The sequence below is a fragment of the Salmo trutta genome, chromosome 8 (genome assembly GCF_901001165.1).
Source record: "Salmo trutta chromosome 8, fSalTru1.1, whole genome shotgun sequence".
In the NCBI taxonomy this organism is placed as follows: domain Eukaryota; kingdom Metazoa; phylum Chordata; class Actinopteri; order Salmoniformes; family Salmonidae; genus Salmo; species Salmo trutta.
In genome coordinates, this window is record NC_042964.1 from 21,583,271 (window position 1) to 21,602,944 (window position 19,674).

The window sequence follows — 19,674 nt, forward strand, 5'->3', positions numbered from 1 at the left end:
GAAAAGATTTGGCATGGGTCCTCAGATCCTCAAAAAGTTATACAGCTGCACCATTGAGAGCATCATGACTGGTTGCATCACCTCCTGGTATGGCAACTGCTCTGCCTCCGACAGTAAGGCACTACAGAGGGTACTGCGTACAATTCTGACCAGTTTCCCAGTCCATGCCGATGAAAAACACCCCCTCAGCATGATGATGCCAGTACCATGCTTCACTGTGGGGATGGTGTTCTTGGGGTGATGCGAGGTGTTGGGTTTGCCCCAGACATAGTGTTTTCCTTGATGGCCAAAAAGCTAAATTTTTGTCTCATCTGACCAGAGTACCTTCTTCTATATGTTTGGGGCGTCTCCCACATGCCTTTTGGCAAACACCAAAAGCGTTTGCTTATTTTTTTCTTTAAGCAATGGCTTTTTTCTGGCCACTCTTCCATAAAGCCCAGCTCTGTGGAGTGTACAGCTAAAAGTGGTCCATTGGACAGATACTCTAATTTACGCTGTGGAGCTTTGCAGCTCCTTCAGGGTTATCTTTGGTCTCTTTGTTGCCTCTCTGATTAATGCCCTCCTTGCCTGGTCCGTGAGTTTTGGTGGGCGGCCCTCTCTTGGCAGGATTGTTGTGGTGCCATATTTTTTCCATTTTTTAATAATGGATTTAATGTTGCTCAGTGGAATGTTCAAAGTTTTGGATATTTTTTTATAACCCAAATGTGATCTGTACTTCTCCACAACTTCGTCCCTGACCTTTTTGGAGAGCTCCTTGGTCTTCATGGTGGTGCTTGCTTGGTGGTGCCCCTTGCTTAGTGGTGTTGCAGACTATGGGGCCTTTCAGAACAGGTGAATATATACTGTAATCATGTGACAGATCATGTGACACTTAGATTGCACACAGGTGGACTTTATTTAACTAATTATGTGACTTCTGAAGGTAATTGGTTGCACCAGATCTTATTTCGGGGCGTCATAGCAAAGGGAGGGAATACATATGCACGCACCACTTTTCCATTTTTTATATTTTATCATTTTTTGAAACAAGTAATTTATTTATTTTCACTTCACCAATTTGGACTATTTTGTGTATGTCCATTACATGAAATACAAATAAAAATACATTTAAATTACAGGTTGTAATGCAACAAAATAGGAAAAATATCAAGGGGGTGTGTCACGGTTGTCGTTGGTGAATGAGGACCAAAATGCAGCAGGTACGTGTATGCTCATATTTAGATTTATTAACTTACAAAAAACAACTGAATACAAAATAACAAAACTACTAGAACTAACAAACGAACAACAAAACAGTCTGGCAAAGCCTAGGGCTGAACACAGAACAATCACCCACAAAAACACAAACACAAACACACCCTCATTTATGAGACTCTCAATCAAAGGCAGATAGAAAACACCTGCCTTCAACTGAGAGTCCCAACACCAATTCACCAGACATAGAAACAGACATACTAGACTCCACATAGAACTACCTAGAATAAACCAAAACCCGGACATACTAAATCAAACACCCTTTACACAAACACACCACCCCGAACCACATAAAACAAATACCCTCTGTCACGCCCTGACCAAACTACAAAACAATTAACCTTATATACTGGCCAGGACGTGACAGTACCCCCCCCTTAAAGGTGCTACCCCAGAAGCACCTTAACACAAAAAAAATTACCCCCAAACAATACCCAAAAGAAAATTCCCCCTTACTAAAGGGAGGGAAGGGAGGGTGGCTGCCGTCAACGACGGCACTGTGCTACACCCCCCCTCCCCAACCCACCTATATTGGAGGCGGCTCCGGCTCAGGCCGTTCCAGGCTGTCTGGGCAGTCTGGCAGCTCGGGACGGTCAGGGCAGTCTGGCAACTCGGGACGGTCAGGGCAGTCTGGCAACTCGGGACGGTCAGGGCAGTCTGGCAACTCGGGACGGTCAGGGCAGTCTGGCAACTCGGGACGGTCAGGGCAGTCTGTCAGCTCGGGGCAGTCTGGGCAGTCTGGCCACTCCGGCAGTTCAGGGCAGTCTGGCCACTCTGGCAGTTCAGGGCAGTCTGGCCACTCTGGCAGTTCAGGGCAGTCTGGCCACTCTGGCAGTTCAGGGCAGTCTGGCCACTCTGGCAGTTCAGGGCAGTCTGGCCACTCGGGCAGGTCAGGGCAGTCTGGCCACTCGGGCAGGTCAGGGCAGTCTGGCCACTCGGGCAGGTCAGGGCAGTCTGGCCACTCCGGCAGTTCAGGGCAGTCTGGCCACTCCGGCAGTTCAGGGCAGTCTGGCCACTCCGGCAGTTCAGGGCAGTCTGGCCACTCCGGCAGTTCAGGGCAGTCTGGCCACTCCGGCAGTTCAGGGCAGTCTGGCCACTCCGGCAGTTCAGGGCAGTCTGGCCACTCCGGCAGTTCAGCGCAGTCTGGCCACTCCGGCAGTTCAGTGCAGTCTGGCCACTCCGGCAGTTCAGCGCAGTCTGGCCACTCCGGCAGTTCAGCGCAGTCTGGCCACTCCGGCAGTTCAGCGCAGTCTGGCCACTCCGGCAGTTCAGCGCAGTCTGGCCACTCCGGCAGTTCAGCGCAGTCTGACCACTCCGGCAGTTCAGCGCAGTCTGACCACTCCGGCAGTTCAGCGCAGTCTGACCACTCCGGCGACTGTTGACTGACGGGCAGCTCCGACGACTGTTGACTGACGGGCAGCTCCGACGACTGTTGACTGACGGGCAGCTCCGACGACTGTTGACTGACGGGCAGCTCCGACGACTGTTGACTGACGGGCAGCTCCGACGACTGTTGACTGGCGGGCAGCTCCGACGACTGTTGACTGGCGGGCAGCTCCGACGACTGTTGACTGGCGGGCAGCTCCGACGACTGTTGACTGGCGGGCAGCTCCGACGACTGTTGACTGGCGGGCAGCTCCGACGACTGTTGACTGGCGGGCAGCTCCGACGACTGTTGACTGGCGGGCAGCTCTGACGACTGTTGACTGGCGAGGCTGGGTTTACGCACTTGCCGTTTAGTGCGGGGAGCGGGAACAGGACGAGTCGGACTGGGTGGACGCACTTCCGGGTCCGCACGAGAGACAGGAGCTGGAAACCCAGGGCTATGGAGGCGCACAGCCGGTCTAGATCTTACCTCCTGCACAACCCGCCTTGGCTCGATGGAACTAGTAGCCCTGCACGAGCGGAGTGCTCGTACAGGGCAGACTGGGCTGTGCAGGGGCTTGATGGTAGCCGTGCGTAGAGCGGGAGTTGGGTAGCCTGGTCCTCGGAGGCGTACCGGCGACCAGATGCGCTGCGCAGGCATCCTCCTACCAGGCTGGATGCCCGCTCTAGCACGGCACCTGCGAGGGGCTGGAATAACTCGCACCGGACTGTGCGTGCGTATGGGTGAGATATTGCGCTTCTCAGCGAAACATGGCGCTCCCCACCTCATACGCTCCTCCATATAACCACGGGTAGCTGGCTTCCGGCTCTTCCTTCGCCTAGCCAAACTACCCGTGTGCCCCCCCCCAAAATTTTCTTGGGGGTGCCTCTCGTGCTTCAACGCCAGTCTTGTCCCTCGGAAACGTTCCCGGTCCATACCAGCCTTACTCCTATCCTCTCTCTCGCGTACCACCTGTTTCCAAGGAAGGCGATCTTTCCCTGCTTGGATCTCCTCCCAAGTGTAGGAGCCTTCTCCCTCCAAGATCTCCTCCCAAGTCCATCTCTCTCGTTTGTCCTCTTCGAAAATCCTCCGCTCCTTCCTCTGCTGCTTGGTCCTTTGGTGGTGGGTGATTCTGTCACGGTTGTCGTTGGTGAATGAGGACCAAAATGCAGCAGGTACGTGTATGCTCATATTTAGATTTATTAACTTACAAAAAACAACTGAATACAAAATAACAAAACTACTAGAACTAACAAACGAACAACAAAACAGTCTGGCAAAGCCTAGGGCTGAACACAGAACAATCACCCACAAAAACACAAACACAAACACACCCTCATTTATGAGACTCTCAATCAAAGGCAGATAGAAAACACCTGCCTTCAACTGAGAGTCCCAACACCAATTCACCAGACATAGAAACAGACATACTAGACTCCACATAGAACTACCTAGAATAAACCAAAACCCGGACATACTAAATCAAACACCCTTTACACAAACACACCACCCCGAACCACATAAAACAAATACCCTCTGTCACGCCCTGACCAAACTACAAAACAATTAACCTTATATACTGGCCAGGACGTGACAGGGTGATTACTTTTGCAAGGCACTGTATCTATCACTGTCACTGATAGCTAGCAGTTGACTAACCAAAACACACAGAGAAGAAAGAGGAGAAGGAGCAGAGGCTTATTTTTGATGAGGGCTGCTGTTCTATAAAATAATTCCTGTATGTTAGCTGAAAAGGAAGTCACAATCTATAGTTGCTCTCTGAAATAACCCCTTCACTCAGCTTGAGAGTTAGAAGAAGAGGCGTGTGTGTGGTTGGGGTCTGTAACTGTGTTGATCAGTCTGATGGTGGTGGTTTTGGAGCATGTGTTTCCTAGCTGCTGCTGGTTGTGTGGTTAGTGGTCATGGTGTTTCACAAATACTGGTAGCTTTGTTAATTTCTGAGCAGACCACTCAATGTTGCAGAGAAAGATAGAGGGAGATAGAGGGCTCGGGGGAAGAGAGAGTGAGACAAAGAGCGAAAGAGGAAAAATGATAGAGAAATAGATACAGAGAAAGAGAGAGAGAGAAAACAAAAGAGAAAGAGAGAGAGGGGGTTTAGAGAGAGAGAGCGAGAGAGAGCAAAATGATCATAACAGTGTGTTCATTTTCATCTAGGCTTCATATGTCTGCAGAAGTGTTTGCATGAATTCTTCTGCATGCTCATAGGTCAGTGTGGGTCCCAGGTTACACCTGCCAACTTTCTTGGAAGGAAGTGGGTCCCGGGCTACTGACAAAGGCCCCTCTTGTTCGTTTCAGGTAACATCTTGTGGCGATGTCACTTCCTGCGACTTGTGGTCTCTGTGGCGACCTGTTTCTGTTTTTCAGGAGCAGTGACAATGACCGGGCTGCTGGGTGTCTGTCTGACAACATAGACATAAACATATAGACACGGAAACACATTAACTGGAACAGTGACCTTCCAGACCATGCAGGGACACTGAAAATAGCAGTCAGAGTCATGCACCACTAATGTCATTAATCGTTATGTCCTGTCTGTAGGATGAGGAGGCAATATGGGAGAACTGGTAGTCATGCATACGAAGGTTACTATGTGGAATTCAACACAGAAATGAAAACATTCAATATTGTTTCCATTTAAATACCACACCCTGGCTAATGTGTCTTACCTTTGCTTACTTGGAAGATCCCTTTGCCATCGTAGCATGTCCACATTTCAATATTAACAAGGAAGTGATACACAGTACCAGTACTACCAGCTCCTCAGATCTCCTGCAGAATATATGACATCATAAAACTGAGAAGAACTGTTATTTTCAGGCACACTCTTCCCCCATAAGTCATTCTGAAAATCTCAATGGGTCTTCAGCTGATGGGGTACAGCTTTTGAACTTTGCTCAAGGGGCATTTTTGTTATAATTCTCAAGATTCAATGGGTAGATATAATTAAGTCCAAAAATTGGTGTAGAAATAGCAGATTGCACCTTTAAAACACACATTGTAGAGCCTGAGATCTATTCTAGGCTGAAAGGAGGTTTGACCAAATGAGATTGTATGGAAAAGTTGATGATGATGATGATGACATTATCCATTTACAATAAGAAAGCACTCATACCATCTGGTGGATAAAAAATTGTTCATTTAAAAAGCACAATGCAAAGATATTGTAAAAGTACAGGCCATTAGAAGAAAACGTGAATAATACTTTTGGGGAAATTCATAAACAAATCTGTTATTCTATCATCTGAATGACAGATATAAATCAACAACACATTTCAGAACACAATACAAAGCAGATACAATTGCTGTAGCTGCAGATAAGATCCATCATCATTACACCTTGTAATAAAAAAGCTGTTACAGTAAAACCCAATTAAGCCATGCTTAAATAAAATATATCTGTTGGTAAATTAAATAAAAAAATCCTTAATGTACAATACGTTATTGTGTGTTTATTTGTGTATTTTGAGCTTGCATAATTCATGTTGCTGGGTTCCTTCTGCTCCTCCTCTGATGGTGTGTCCCTCCATCACACCATCCTTCCATCTTTCCACCATTCCATCCTTCCAACCCTCCATATTTCCAATCCGCCGTCCTTTTATCCCTCCATCCTTCCATCCTTCCATCCCTCCATCCCTCTATCCCTCCATCCCTCCATCCCTTCCCCCCTCAAGGACCTGCAACATATCACCACACAAAGTTGTTTAGGACATGCAGTCAACAAAATATTTAGAATCAAACAAAGATGCATACTTTAAATAGATACAGCATACTTTGATAACAGAGCATTAGTTCAATATTAGTATCACATAAGTATCAATAGCATACGGCTATTAGTCTTACCTGGTGCTGTGCCTGGATTCACTTGAGAATAGACTGAATCTGCCTCAGGTGGGGTTGATGTTTCTGTCAGGGATGTAGATAAAACATCAGAATAATATAACAGTTATATACAGAATATTATACACCTGGTCAATATGGGGTCAAAGAGGTGTGAGGTTATGATAGGGGGAATATGGAGGGAGGGAAGTCCAGTCTTACCTTTCTTCTTCTTGGCTTTGGCCTTCTGTTTAAGGTCAACCTCAGCATAGGTCACATGAACAAGTCCAGTTGCCGCTGTAAATTGACATTTCCAGTCAACAAATGAAGGAATTAGCTTATTGCATATTCTGCATCTTCATTGAAACTCAAAAATCACACATTTACATTTCACTGACTGCCAACCTGTAGAATGGGTCTTACCTGTGGTCTTCCCTGTCTTGACCTCAGAATGGACTGGATATTCTTTTGGATCATATGGCATTTCTGAAGAGGAGGAGGAGGACTGTTGAGAATTACTTTTCTTTTTCTTGTCCAACATTTTGAGTTGAATCTGGGCGTGTCACATCACTTGATCCAGCAGTAGCAGAACCAGCATCTGGAATGTACAGGTAATTAACAAATATCAATCTTAGTATTAGTATGCTAGTTATATTAAACATATGAAGAACAACTGAAACAACAACTCTATACTGTATTCATGCTAAACTTAACATAGTGTACAGTACCACTGTCATTATTGTCTGAGGGTGTGATTGTATCATAGATGTTAGCGCCACCTGTTGGTCAAAGAAGAGAGAGAACGATTAATAGGATGGTTTCCCCTCAGCTTGCTTAGGGACATAGAGTACAGTAACATGTTGTATAAAAAGTGGATGGTGAAAAGTCAGTGTGTGAGGTTACAGAGAGGGGAGAGTGACCATGCTGCACACGTGTATACCCAGCATCATGATCCTGGCCCTGGGTAGATCGTTGGTCCTGTTGGGGGTCCAGGTTGGTCCTCTGGGGCTTGGGGGGGGGCCTACAGGGAGAGAGATACACATGAAACTCACAGATTATATTTTACAGTATGAAAGGGAACGTAGTTGAAGGACAGGTGTACTCAAAAGAATATCCTGTTACAACAGGAATCTGTAATGAGAAATGCATATTATAATACTGTTTTAAACTTTTGTAATTAGACATTTTTATCCTAAACATAATGAAAAAGTTAAATGAGAAATTGTAAAAGTCTCACCTTTGGCGTTTTTATATCAACACAGCAGTACCAGGAGAATGGCCAAGAGAAAACCAGCAACAACCAGGCCCACAACCACTCCTACTAGGACAAATGTAGAGGGTCCAGGAGTTACGCCTGGAGAGAGAACAGCAAATCACTGTCAGACTCTGAGGTATGTCATATGTCAAATTTCTATTTTCTAGATTAAAGAACATTGTTTTAGATACTAGTAAGACATTGATTAGTGAGGTTGATTTATGCCTGTGAATAGAAAGTGTACTCTTTTGCTTAGGATTATGTGATCGCCAGGCATCAATGAGGTTGTAATCAGAGAGTATATGCTGGAGAGCCTTGATTGCGTGTGGATTGTAGATGGTCCTATTGTCACCTCCTGACCTTAGAAAGCTGTTATTTTCTATGGTAGAGTAGGTCAGGGCGTGACTGGGGGGTTTTCTAGTTTCGTTTTTCTATGTTGTCAGGTTCTAGTTTTGTATTTCTATGTTGGGTGTTGTTTGGGATGATCTCCAATTAGAGGCAGCTGGTCCTCATTGTCTCTAATTGGAGATCATACTTAAGTAAGTTTTTTTTTCCACCTGGGTGATGTTTTATCCACATCCCTGACAGAAACATCAAGGCAGATTCAGTCTATTCTCAAGTGAATCCAAGCACAGCACCAGGTAAGACTAATAGCCGTATGCTATTGATACTAATATGGAACTAATGCTCTTATCAAAGTATACTGTATCTATTTAAAGTATGCATCTTTGTTTGATTCTAAATATTTTGTTGACTGCATGTCCTAAACAACTTTGTGTGGTGATATGTTGCAGGTCCTTGAGGGGGGAAGGGATGGAGGGATGGAGGGATTGAGGGATTGAGGGATTGAGGGATGGAGGGATGGAGGGATGGAGGGATGGAGGTATGGAAGGATGGAGGGATAAAAGGATGGCGGAATGGAAATATGGAGGGTTGGAGGGATGGTGGTATGGAATGATGGAAAGATGGAGGGATGGTGTGATGGAGGGACACACCATCAGAGGAGGAGCAGAAGGAACCCAGCAACATGAATTATGCAAGCTCAACATTCTGCAATATCCTTTCCCATATACTTCCACACCAAGGATTTGAAATGTTCCCTCTCTAAGCCTGCCAGCAGCTCCACGGAGTCCCCCACTCTCTTGTTGATGATCAGAGGAACACCTACACCTGAAACACACAAATACACACGTTATTCTGACATCAATCAATGTTTGCAAACTATGTTAAAATGATCTTATTACTGTGTAATTATTTATGTAGTACGATGTACCAAGTGCTGTAATTACTCATTGTTACACTGTAATACTTGTTACAGTGTGCCTACATGAATAATTACACAATAATAAACTGCAATGCAGAGTCTTACCTAGTCAATAATGGATTTGGTTTTATATAGCACATTTCCAGGTTTAATTTATGCTGTACGTGGCACTTTACATATTTTCACATTATATCTTTATGTATCTGAGTGTGTGGGTCCTTTTTATACTTCATTAAAGTCCCATCCTCCCCCACATTCAGTAGAACAGGATGAGATGACAGGAAAAGAGAAGTGGGGGTAGATCTGATAACCTCAGCTCACAAGTACAAATCCCACCGTTTACTGTGTAATTATTCACCAGAAATGCAACATTATAATTACATATCAGTCTGAAAATAATGTTTTATAAACCCTTACAAAACAAATGTCAGTCATGAATTAAGAAAAAAATACAGTTAGAGTTCATTGAAGTATTTAAGACATAACTGCAGTTATCCTAGTCTGTCAATGTAACATATTATGTAATAGAAACAATAATTTGATACAGTCCCATATCGCCTTAAGTTTAATGAATGACAGCCTTTAGGCACAGGGTCTTAAGATCTGTTGGGTTCTAGAAGTACTGCAACAGCTGCTGACTCAACCACACCATTGGCACTCACTCAAAACTGCAGTATACATACATCATGATATGTTCCTGAATATAGATATTATGTAGGTGTTATCACACATTAATAAAGCAAACACTTCGAGATATCCAATCAATCACTGATGACTAGGCATTTTACAGTCAACACACCATGTAAAGACCAACAACAAAGTTAGAGAAAGAAACGGTTTTCATTACTTTATCATGCAAGCAAGCACATGCAATAGATCCTATTTGGGGATGATTCTACCCTCTTGGTTTCACATTAGAATAAGGAGACCGTTGAAAAGACCCTAAGCAGCCAACTGACTAAAGTCAGTATGTGGTTATCCATTTAGGCAAGACAGAAGGTATCCTGTTTGGTTCCAAACACAAAGTGAAAAACTCTCCAACTTCTCAGTCAAGTTTAAAACCTCTTGGCGTTCCCCTAGGATAGGGGGCGCTACAGCGATTTTTGAAAAAAAATTGTGCCCATTTTAAACGGCCTCCTACTCAAACTCAGAAGCTAGGATATGCATATAATTAATACTTGTGGATAGAAAACACCATAAAGTTTCTAAAACTGTTTGAATGGTGTCTGTGAGTATAACAGAACTCATATGGCAGTCAAAACCCAGAGACAGATCGAAACAGGAAGTGGAATTCTGAATTGCGAACTCAACTTCATCACGTTGCCTATTAATCACACCGTGAGCTATGGTTCATTGAGCACTTCCTATTGCTTCCACTAGATGTCCCCAGTCTTTACAAAGTGATTTGAGCCTTCTACTGTGAAAACTGAATGAACGAGACGCAGTGGAACGTGGTCACACGGAGAGGGCCATCACCATTATGACGCCGGCGCCCCTGGTTACCCTCCCCTTTCGAAACGTTTTGAAACACAATGCAATCGTCCCCCTCGAATCTTATTGGAGCTCTCGTTGAAAAAGGCCCTACAGATTTATGTTATACAACGTTTGACATGTTTGAACGAACCTAAATAAGAAAAAATTGCATTTTGTTGAAAGAGTAGCCCCGCGCACGTCGGAACTTTTGGTTCAGCCTTCAGAACGCGCTAACAACAACAAGTTAATGGAACATAAAGGATGAACTTTTTCGAACTAAAATACATTTGTTGTGGACCTGGGATTCCTAGAAGTGCCTAAGGACGAAGATAATCAAAGGTAAGGGATTATTGACAATAGTATACAAGACTAGATTTGATATGCGATTGTTCCAAGATGGCTAGCCTATTGCTATTGCTAGCCTATTGTTCTGAGTATTGCATCCCCTTTTATCGCAAAGTGTGATTACCCAGTAAAGTTATTTTTAAATCTGGCATTACAGGTGCTTTCAAGAGATATTCATCTATAAATCTTAGAATGACAATATAACATTTAAAAAATGTTTTCGAATATTAATTTAGTAAATTTTAGCACTGTTTTACCGGATGCATTTGAGGGAAAATAGTTAGTCAACGTTACGTGCCGATGTAAAATGCTGTTTTTATATATAAATATGAACTTTATCGAACAAAAGAATGCATGCATTGTGTAACATGATGTCCTAGGTGTGTCATCTGATGAAGTTTGTAAAAGGTTAGTGCTGCATTTAGCTGTTTTTTGGTTATTTGTGATGCATGTGGTTGGTCGGAAAATGGCTATGTGGCTACATTTACGATATAGTCCTCTAACATAATCTAATGTTTTGCTTTTGCTGTAAAGCCTTTTTGAAATCGGACAACGTGGTACGATTCAGGAGAGGTGTATCTATAAAACGATATAATTAGAAAAAAAAAATGAAAAAAAAAGTATTACAATTTGTTATGCTAATGACGCTAGGATTTTTCGCTGGATGTCTGTCCCACATACGGGACGGAGGCCGCACAGGGGTTAATGTTGTAGTGATGAAGGAACTGTTACATACATTGGGATGTGAACTGGACCAACACATGACATGCGAACTTGTGGCTCTGAAGGCCATTGGGAATGTTCACACCAGGACAAAGTTCCTGGGAAGGGTAGCCAAGTTCCTGGATAGAGAGACTATGAGGACCCTGGCAACATCTCTGATACAGTGACTAAGCATATGACTATGCTTGTATCTCATGATTCAGTGGCATAACAAAAAATCTGATGGACAAACTTCAAAGGGCACAAAACAAACTAATGATAATTATACTCAAGCTCATTCATAGAGACAGATTGTGCCAGCTCAGCGTGTCGGGTCTCCAGTGCGTCGTTTCGGCCCAGGGTATCATGCGCCGGCTCTGCGCACTGTGTCTCCGGGGCTGCGTTTTGGTCCGATGATTCTTCCTCTTCAGACGACAAATACTGTTACACACCTGCCAACTTATTCCGAAGGTAGTGGTTCACATGTTACTGATAGAGGCCTCCCTTCTACATTTCAGGTAACATGTTGTGGTGATGCCACTTCCTGTGACTGTTTCTCAGGAGCAGTGACAATGACCTGGCTGGCTGTCGGCTGTCTGTCTGACCACATAGACATAAACACTGTAACAGAAACCCCCTAACTGGAACAGTGACCTTCCCGACTATGCAGGGACCCTGGAAATAACAGTCAGAGTCATACACCACTAATGTCATTAATCGTTTTTACCTGTGTTGGAATCGGCTAAACTTTGAACATTGAGATATTAAATAAATGATAGAGAAGAATCCTTGAATAGAAAGAGTGGTAGAGAATGGGTTTTATGTCAGAAGTTAACTTACATCTAGACGTTCCGCTAGCGGAACACCTGCTCCAATATCCATTGATAGGCGTGGCGCGAATTACAAATTCCTCAAAAATTCAAAAACTTCCATTTTTCAAACATATGACTATTTTACACCATTTTAAAGACAAGACTCTCCTTTATCTAACCACACTGTCCGATTTCAAAAGGCTTTACAGCGAAAGCAAAACATTTGATTATGTCAGCAGAGTACCCAGCCAGAAATAATCACACACCCATTTTTCAAGCTAGCATATAATGTCACAAAAAACAAAACCACAGCTAAATGCAGCACTAACCTTTGATGATCTTCATCAGATGACACGCCTAGGACATTATGTTATACAATACATGCATGTTTTGTTCAATCAAGATCATATTTATATCAAAAACCAGCTTTTCACATTAGCATGTGACGTACAGAACTAGCATTCCCACCGAACACTTCCGGTGAATTTACTAAATTACTCACGATAAACGTTCACAAAAAGCATAACAATTATTTTAAGAATTATAGATACATTACTCCTCTATGCACTTGATATGTCCGATTTTAAAATAGCTTTTCGGTGAAAGCACATTTTGCAATATTCTGAGTCGATAGCTCGGCATCACAGGGCTAGCTATTTAGACACCCACCAAGTTTGACCTTCACCAAAATCAGATTTACTATTAGAAAAGTTTGATTACCTTTCCTGTTATTCGTCAGAATGCACTCCCAGGACTTCTACTTCAATAACAAATGTAGGTTTTGTCCAAAATAATCCATAGTTATGTTCCAACAGTGACGTTTTGTTCGTGCGTTCTAGACACTATCCCAATGGTAAATAACGGTCGAGCGCACGGCGCATTTCGTGACAAAAGATTTCTAAATATTTCATTACCGTACTTCGAAGCATGTCAACCGCTGTTTAAAATAAATTTTTATGCCATTTTTCTCGTAAAAAAGCGATAATATTCCGAACGGGAATCTGCAATTAGGTAAACAGCCGAAAGAAAATACTTCACGCGGTCGAATCGGGCACGCGCCTAATTCCATTGTCCTCTGATAGACCACTTGGCAAAGGCGATTATGTGTTTCAGCCTGAGGCTGCCTCGTCATCGTTCAGGTTTTTCCGGGCTCTGAGAGCCTATTGGAGCCGTAGGAAGTGTCACGTTACAGCTAAGATCCTGACTCTTAAATAAACAGAAGCAAGAACACCTTGTCAGACAGGCCACTTCCTGGTCAGAATCTTCTCAGGTTTTTGCCTGCCATAGGAGTTCTGTTATACTCACAGACACCATTCAAACAGTTTTAGAAACTTTAGGGTGTTTTCTATCCAAAGCCAATAATTATATGCATATTCTAGTTACTGGGCAGGAGTAGTAACAAGATTAAATCTGGTACGTTTTTTATCCGATGTGAAAATACTGCCCCCTATCCCAAAGAAGTTAAGGGAGTAATCAGTGTGTAGTATCTGGTTACCTTCTTCCTGTTGGGCATAAACTGTAAGGATTGGAGAGAGGGAGTGTCTTAACTAGGATGTATATAACTGTGATGGAGAGAAATGTTTTGCTGTCTGATTACAGCTGTACAGAACCTTTGGGAAGAATTAAACTTGGTTAAAGCTTCTCTACTGTCCGTGAGTGATTTACTCTGAAAAATAAGAACCTAACACTTGTCTGTAGGATGAGGAGGCAATATGGGAGAACTGGCAGTCATTTATATGTAGGTTACTAGATTCTCAGAACTTCTGCAGGGTATATGACATCATAAAACTGAGAAGAACTGTTATTTTCAGACACACTCTTCCCCCATAAGTCATTCTGAAAATCTCAATGGGTCTTCAGCTGATAGGGTACAGCTTTTGAACTTTGCTCTTGGGGAATTTATGTTATATTCTTCAAGATTCAATGGGTAGATATAATTAAGTCCAAAAATGGATGCAGAAATAGCAGATTGCCCTTTAACTCACACATTGTGGAGCCTAAGATCTATACTAGGCTGAAAGGAGGTTTGACAAATTAGGTTTTATGGAAAAGTTGAAGATGACAATATCCATGTACTGTAAGAAAACACACATGCCATCTGGTGGATAAAAAATAGTTTATTAAAAAAGCACAATGCAAAGGTACAGGCAATTACAAGAAAACATGACTAATATGCAAATATGTTATTCTATCTGAATAAATCAACAATAAAACTCAAAACACGATACAAAGCAGATACAAATGCTGTAGCTGCAGATAAGATGCATCATCATTTCAGCATAAGGTAAAAAAAAGCTGTTACAGTGAAACACAATTAAACCATGCTACAATAAAATAAGTAAATAAAATAAGCAAGAACTCCTTAATGTACAAGGTGTTTTGGCATGTGTGTTTGTGCATGTGTGTGTTTGCTTGTGTGTATTGAGCGTACAAAATCCATGTTCCGGGTTCATTCTGCAACTCTGATGGTATGTCCTTCCATCCTTGCATCCCTTCATCCTTCCATCACTCCAACCCTCTATCCCTCCATCCTTCCATCGCTCCATCCCTGGCCCCCTCAAGGACCTGCAACATATCACCACACAAAGTTGTTTCGGACATGCTGTAATGGCCGTCGAATGGAGTAGACCAAGGCGCAGCGGGTTGAGTGATCATTTTGAACTTTTATTGAACACGTAAACAAAACAAGAAACGAACGACAGCTTAACAGTTCCGTCAGGTACAAAACACTAGACTGAAAACAACCACCCACAAACACAAGCTGAAAAACCTCTACTAAATAGGACCTTCAATCAGAGGCAACAAGAAACAGCTGCCTCCAATTGAAGGTCAAACAAAAACCCTAAACATAGAAATAGAAAAACTAGACATAGACATATACTAACATAGAACATATACCAAAACCCCCGAAACACATAAAACAAACACCCCCTGCCATGCCCTGACCAAGCTACAATAACAAACAACCTCTTTTACTGGTCAGGACGTGACAGTACCCTGACCAGACACTGGATGCACCTCACACAAAAAAAGAAACACAAAAAAATAAACCCCAAAACAAAAAGTAATCCTAAACTAAAGGGAGGGGTGCTACACCCCGCCCTCCCCAATCCTCCTCCTATGGAGGTGGCTCAGGCTCTGTCCTGAGTCCCCAACCTAACCTGTCCACCCCCGCTGAAGACCTCGGGCTGAAGCGGACTCTGGGAGCTCCGGAGTGGAGGGCGACTCTGGGAGCTCCGGACTGGAGGGCGGCTCTGGGAGCTCCGGACTGGAGGGCGACTCTGGGAGCTCCGGACTGGAGGGCGACTCTGGGAGCTCCGGACTGGAGGGCGACTCTGGCTGCGCCGGTTCCGGACTGTAGGGCGACTCTGTCTACGCCGGTTCCGGACTGTAGGGCGACTCTGTCGGTTCCGGACTGTGGGCCGTCTCTGTCGGCTTTGGACTGTGGGCCGTCTCTGTCGGTTCCGGACTGTGGGCCGTCTCTGTCGGTTCCGGACTGTGGGGCGTCTCTGTCGGTTCCGGACTGTGGGGCGTCTCTGTCGGTTCCGGACTGTGGGCCGTCTCTGTCGGTTCCGGACTGTGGGCCGTCTCTGCCGGCTCCGGACTGTGGGCCGTCTCTGCCGGCTCCGGACTGTGGGCCATTTTGGGGCTGCCTCTCAGGCTACTGTTGCTCCTGTAACTTGTCCTCCCATAATTGTCATTCCTTCTGCCAGGTCCATCGTTCAGGACGGTGCTCCAATCCCCGCTGCTTGGTCATCTTGTGGTGGGTGGTTCTGTAATGGCCGTCGAAGGGAGTAGACCAAGGCGCAGCGGGTTGAGTGCTCATTTTTTACTTTTATTGAACACGTAAACAAAACAAGAAACAAACGACAGCTTAACAGTTCCATCAGGTACAAAACACAAGACTGAAAACAACAACCCACAAACACAAGCTGAAAAACCTCTACTAAATAAGACCTCCAATCAGAGGCAACAAGAAACAGCTGCCTCCAATTGAAGGTCAAACAAAAACCCTAAAAATAGAAATAGAAAAACTAGACACGGACATAGACATATACTAAAATAGAACATATACCAAAACCCCCGAAACACATAAAACAAACACCCCCTGCCATGCCCTGACCAAACTACAATAACAAACAACCCCATTTACTGGTCAGGACATGACACATGCAGTTAAATAAACTCTTAAGAATTAAACAAAGAGACAAACTTTAAATAGATACATTATACTTTGATATCAGAGCATTAGTTCCATATTAGTATCATATTAAGTGTCAATAGCACATGGCTATTAGTCTTACCTGGGGCTGTACCTGGCTTCAATTGAGAATAGACCGAATCTGCCTCATGTGGGGTTGCTGTTTCTGTAAGGAATGAGGATAAAACATCAGCATAATATAACAGTTATATACAGAATATTATACAGCTAGTCAATTTGGGGTCAGAGGTATGTGGTTATGATAGGGGGAATATGGAAGGAGGGATGTCCAGTCTTACCTTTCTTCTTCTTAGCTTTGGCCTTCTGTTTAAGGTCAACCTCAGCATAGGTCACATCAACAAGTCCAGTTACTGCTGAAAATGGACATTTCCAGTCAATAAATTAAGGAATTAGATTATTCAGCATCTTCTTTGAAACTCCAAAAACACACATTTAGATTTCACTGACTGCCAACCTGTAGAATGGGTCTCATCTTTGGTCTTCCCTGTCTTGACCTCAGAATAGACTGGATTTTCTTCTGGATCAGCTGTCATTTCTGAGGAGGAGGAGAGAATTTGTTGGTTTTTATCAAATTTGATGAGTAAAAAACACTGCTACATTTTGTATTCATTTATGTGACAGTTGAGAATTACTTTTCTTTTTCTTGTCCAACTTTTTGAGTTGAATCTGTGCATACATCACATCACTTGATCCAGCAGTAGCAGCACCAGCATCTGAAATATACAGGTAATACACTAATATCTCTACTTACTTTTAACATGTTAGTAGTATTAAACATATGAAGAACAAAAGCAACAACAACTCTATACTGTATTCATGCTAAATTTAAAATACAGGTAGCCTAGTGGTTAGTAGCCAAAAGGTTGCTGTTCCAGTAACCGAAAGGATGCTGGATCGAATCCCTGAGTTGACAAGGTAAAAATCTGTCATTCGACCCATGAGCAAAGCAGTTAACCCACTGTTCCCCTGGCACGGAAGACGTGGATGTCGATTAAAGCAGCCAACCGCATCTCTCTGATTCAGAGGGGTTGGGTTAAATGCGGAAGACATATTTACTTTGAAGGCACTCAGTTGTACAACTGACTAGGTATCCCCCTTTCCCAGTACCATTGTCATTATTGTCTGAGGGTGTGATTGTGTCATAGATGTTAACGCCACCTGTTGGTCAAAGAAGAGAGAGAAAGATTAATAGGTTGGTTTTCCCTCAGCTTGATAAGGGACATAGAGTACGGTAACATGTATATAAAGTGAATGGTGAAAAGTCAGTATGTGATGTTACAGAGAGGAGAGTGACAGTGGTCTGGGATGAGAGACTGACCACGCTGCAGATTATTATACCCAGCATCAGGAGCCTGGCCCTGGGTATATCGCTGGTCCTGTTGGGGGTCCAGGTTGGTCCTCTGGGGCTCGGGGGGACTACAGGGAGAGAGATACTCATGAAACACACAGATTATACTTTACTGTATGATAAGGAACATGTTTGAAAGACAGGTGTACTCACCAGAATATTCTGTTGCAACAGGAACCTGTAATGAGAAATGTATAATATTAAACTGTATCAAGTCGTTACTGTTTTAAACTTTTGGAATTAGATATTTTTCTCCTAAACATGAACCAAAAAGTTGAATGAGAATTGATAAAAGTCTCACCTTCGGTTTTTTTATATCGACACAGCAGTACCAGGAGAATGGCCAGTAGAAGACCAGCAACAACCAGGCCCACAACCACTCCTACTAGGACTGATGTAGAGGGTCCAGGAGTTACACCTGGAGAGAGAACAGCAAATCACTATCAGGTTCTGAGGTAGTTGTAGAAAATAAATAAAGTAGTGGACAAAGTGAATATAAATTTGACAACTGACTTGAGATCAGATGACCAGCCTGTGTTTGCAACTCCAAACCTACAGTATGCTTTTTAACAATACAAATCACTGATGACCACAGATATTATGAAAAGGTAATGTGATCATGACCATTTTCTCACCTCTCACTGTCACCCAGCTCTCTGGTGATTCTCCTTCATTAGATTTACACTTATAGGAGCCTTCATCTGAATTGAATACTACAGGGATGGTCATCTCTCCTGTGGTCTCATTCCTGATGAGTACTCCATCTTTGTAGAAATCAACCTTGGGGATCGGGTTTGTTTGCTGATATCTATTTGTACAGTTCAGAGTCACAGAGTCTCCCTCAGTTATGGGATAGGGAGGGCTGTCCAGGATCAGAGGGCCATCTGTGTAACATAATATATAAATAATACGGTAAACCTGGAGTAATCATTCACATGAGCTTATGTTTTATGAGATGCAAACATTCAGTTACAGAATTGAACATCATTATCATAAATTATAATGTAAAAAAGGTTAGTGAATGTATTCAACAGACGTACCATCCACTGTGATGTTGACAGCATTACTGTACTCTCCTGATCCAGACTCACACCAGTACACTCCACTGTCCTTTTTACGTGTGGACCTGATGGTACATGTGGACCCTGCTGTTGATCCCCAGTTAGAGACACACTCTGACTCCACTGCTTTCTCTCTGTATCTCTTCAGTCTCCATCCAGTAGAGTTCCTCTTCTCCTCACAGCTTAGTGAGAGAGACTTTGATGTAAAGTGTTGAGTTCTGTTAGGTCTTATTTTGAGAGACACTGAAGGTTGCGGATCTGAAACAAAAAGTTACAGAGACAAACGTATTCAGTAGTTATATATACACATGAGGGTGACTTAAATAGGATTAAATGCAGTTTCAATGCAGTTAGTTACCTCCTGACCAGAGAAACTGAGGTTCACTGTAGAGTGTGTCATAGACTGGGTCTCCTCTCCCAGCTCTACACACATATCCTCCTGTGTGACTAGGATCAGAAGGGATTAGAGTGAAGGAGTCTTCAGTAGTCCCACTGCCAGATAGAGGATCTACAGAGTAGGACCTGTGTGATAGGGAGAGTAACCCAGCTGTGTAGGGAACAGTTCGGTACCAGAAGAACCTCCAGCCTGTAGATGACTCTTTAACCCAACAGCTCAGAGTAACTGAGTCTCCAGGGTTCAGCCACTGAAGAGAGACACTCAGGACAGCTTGGGGTCTATCTGTTATGAAGGAAATGACACAAATCGAATGTTCAGTCTTTTAAATGTTTACCCAT

The 19,674-nt window shown here is 43.4% G+C and overlaps 1 protein-coding gene and 1 pseudogene across 1 annotated transcript in view; one reads left to right on the forward strand and one right to left on the reverse strand.

Moving 5' to 3' along the window:
* Positions 1-19,674, forward strand: part of LOC115199251 (SLAM family member 8-like) — a 256,891-nt pseudogene that overhangs the window by 73,712 nt on the left and 163,505 nt on the right.
* The window catches only part of LOC115198464 (carcinoembryonic antigen-related cell adhesion molecule 5-like), a 162,080-nt gene continuing 156,813 nt past the window's right edge, over positions 14,408-19,674 (reverse strand). The window contains exons 8-19 of the mRNA XM_029760425.1: positions 19,298-19,618; positions 18,919-19,197; positions 18,514-18,762; positions 18,180-18,296; positions 18,032-18,056; positions 17,849-17,946; positions 17,638-17,688; positions 17,163-17,243; positions 16,985-17,065; positions 16,809-16,883; positions 16,613-16,675; positions 14,408-14,873 (exon numbers count right to left, since the gene is read on the reverse strand). Coding sequence (XP_029616285.1) covers positions 14,866-14,873; positions 16,613-16,675; positions 16,809-16,883; positions 16,985-17,065; positions 17,163-17,243; positions 17,638-17,688; positions 17,849-17,946; positions 18,032-18,056; positions 18,180-18,296; positions 18,514-18,762; positions 18,919-19,197; positions 19,298-19,618 — 1,448 coding nt within the window. The 3' untranslated portion in view covers positions 14,408-14,865. The remainder of the gene's footprint in view (positions 14,874-16,612; positions 16,676-16,808; positions 16,884-16,984; positions 17,066-17,162; positions 17,244-17,637; positions 17,689-17,848; positions 17,947-18,031; positions 18,057-18,179; positions 18,297-18,513; positions 18,763-18,918; positions 19,198-19,297; positions 19,619-19,674) is intronic.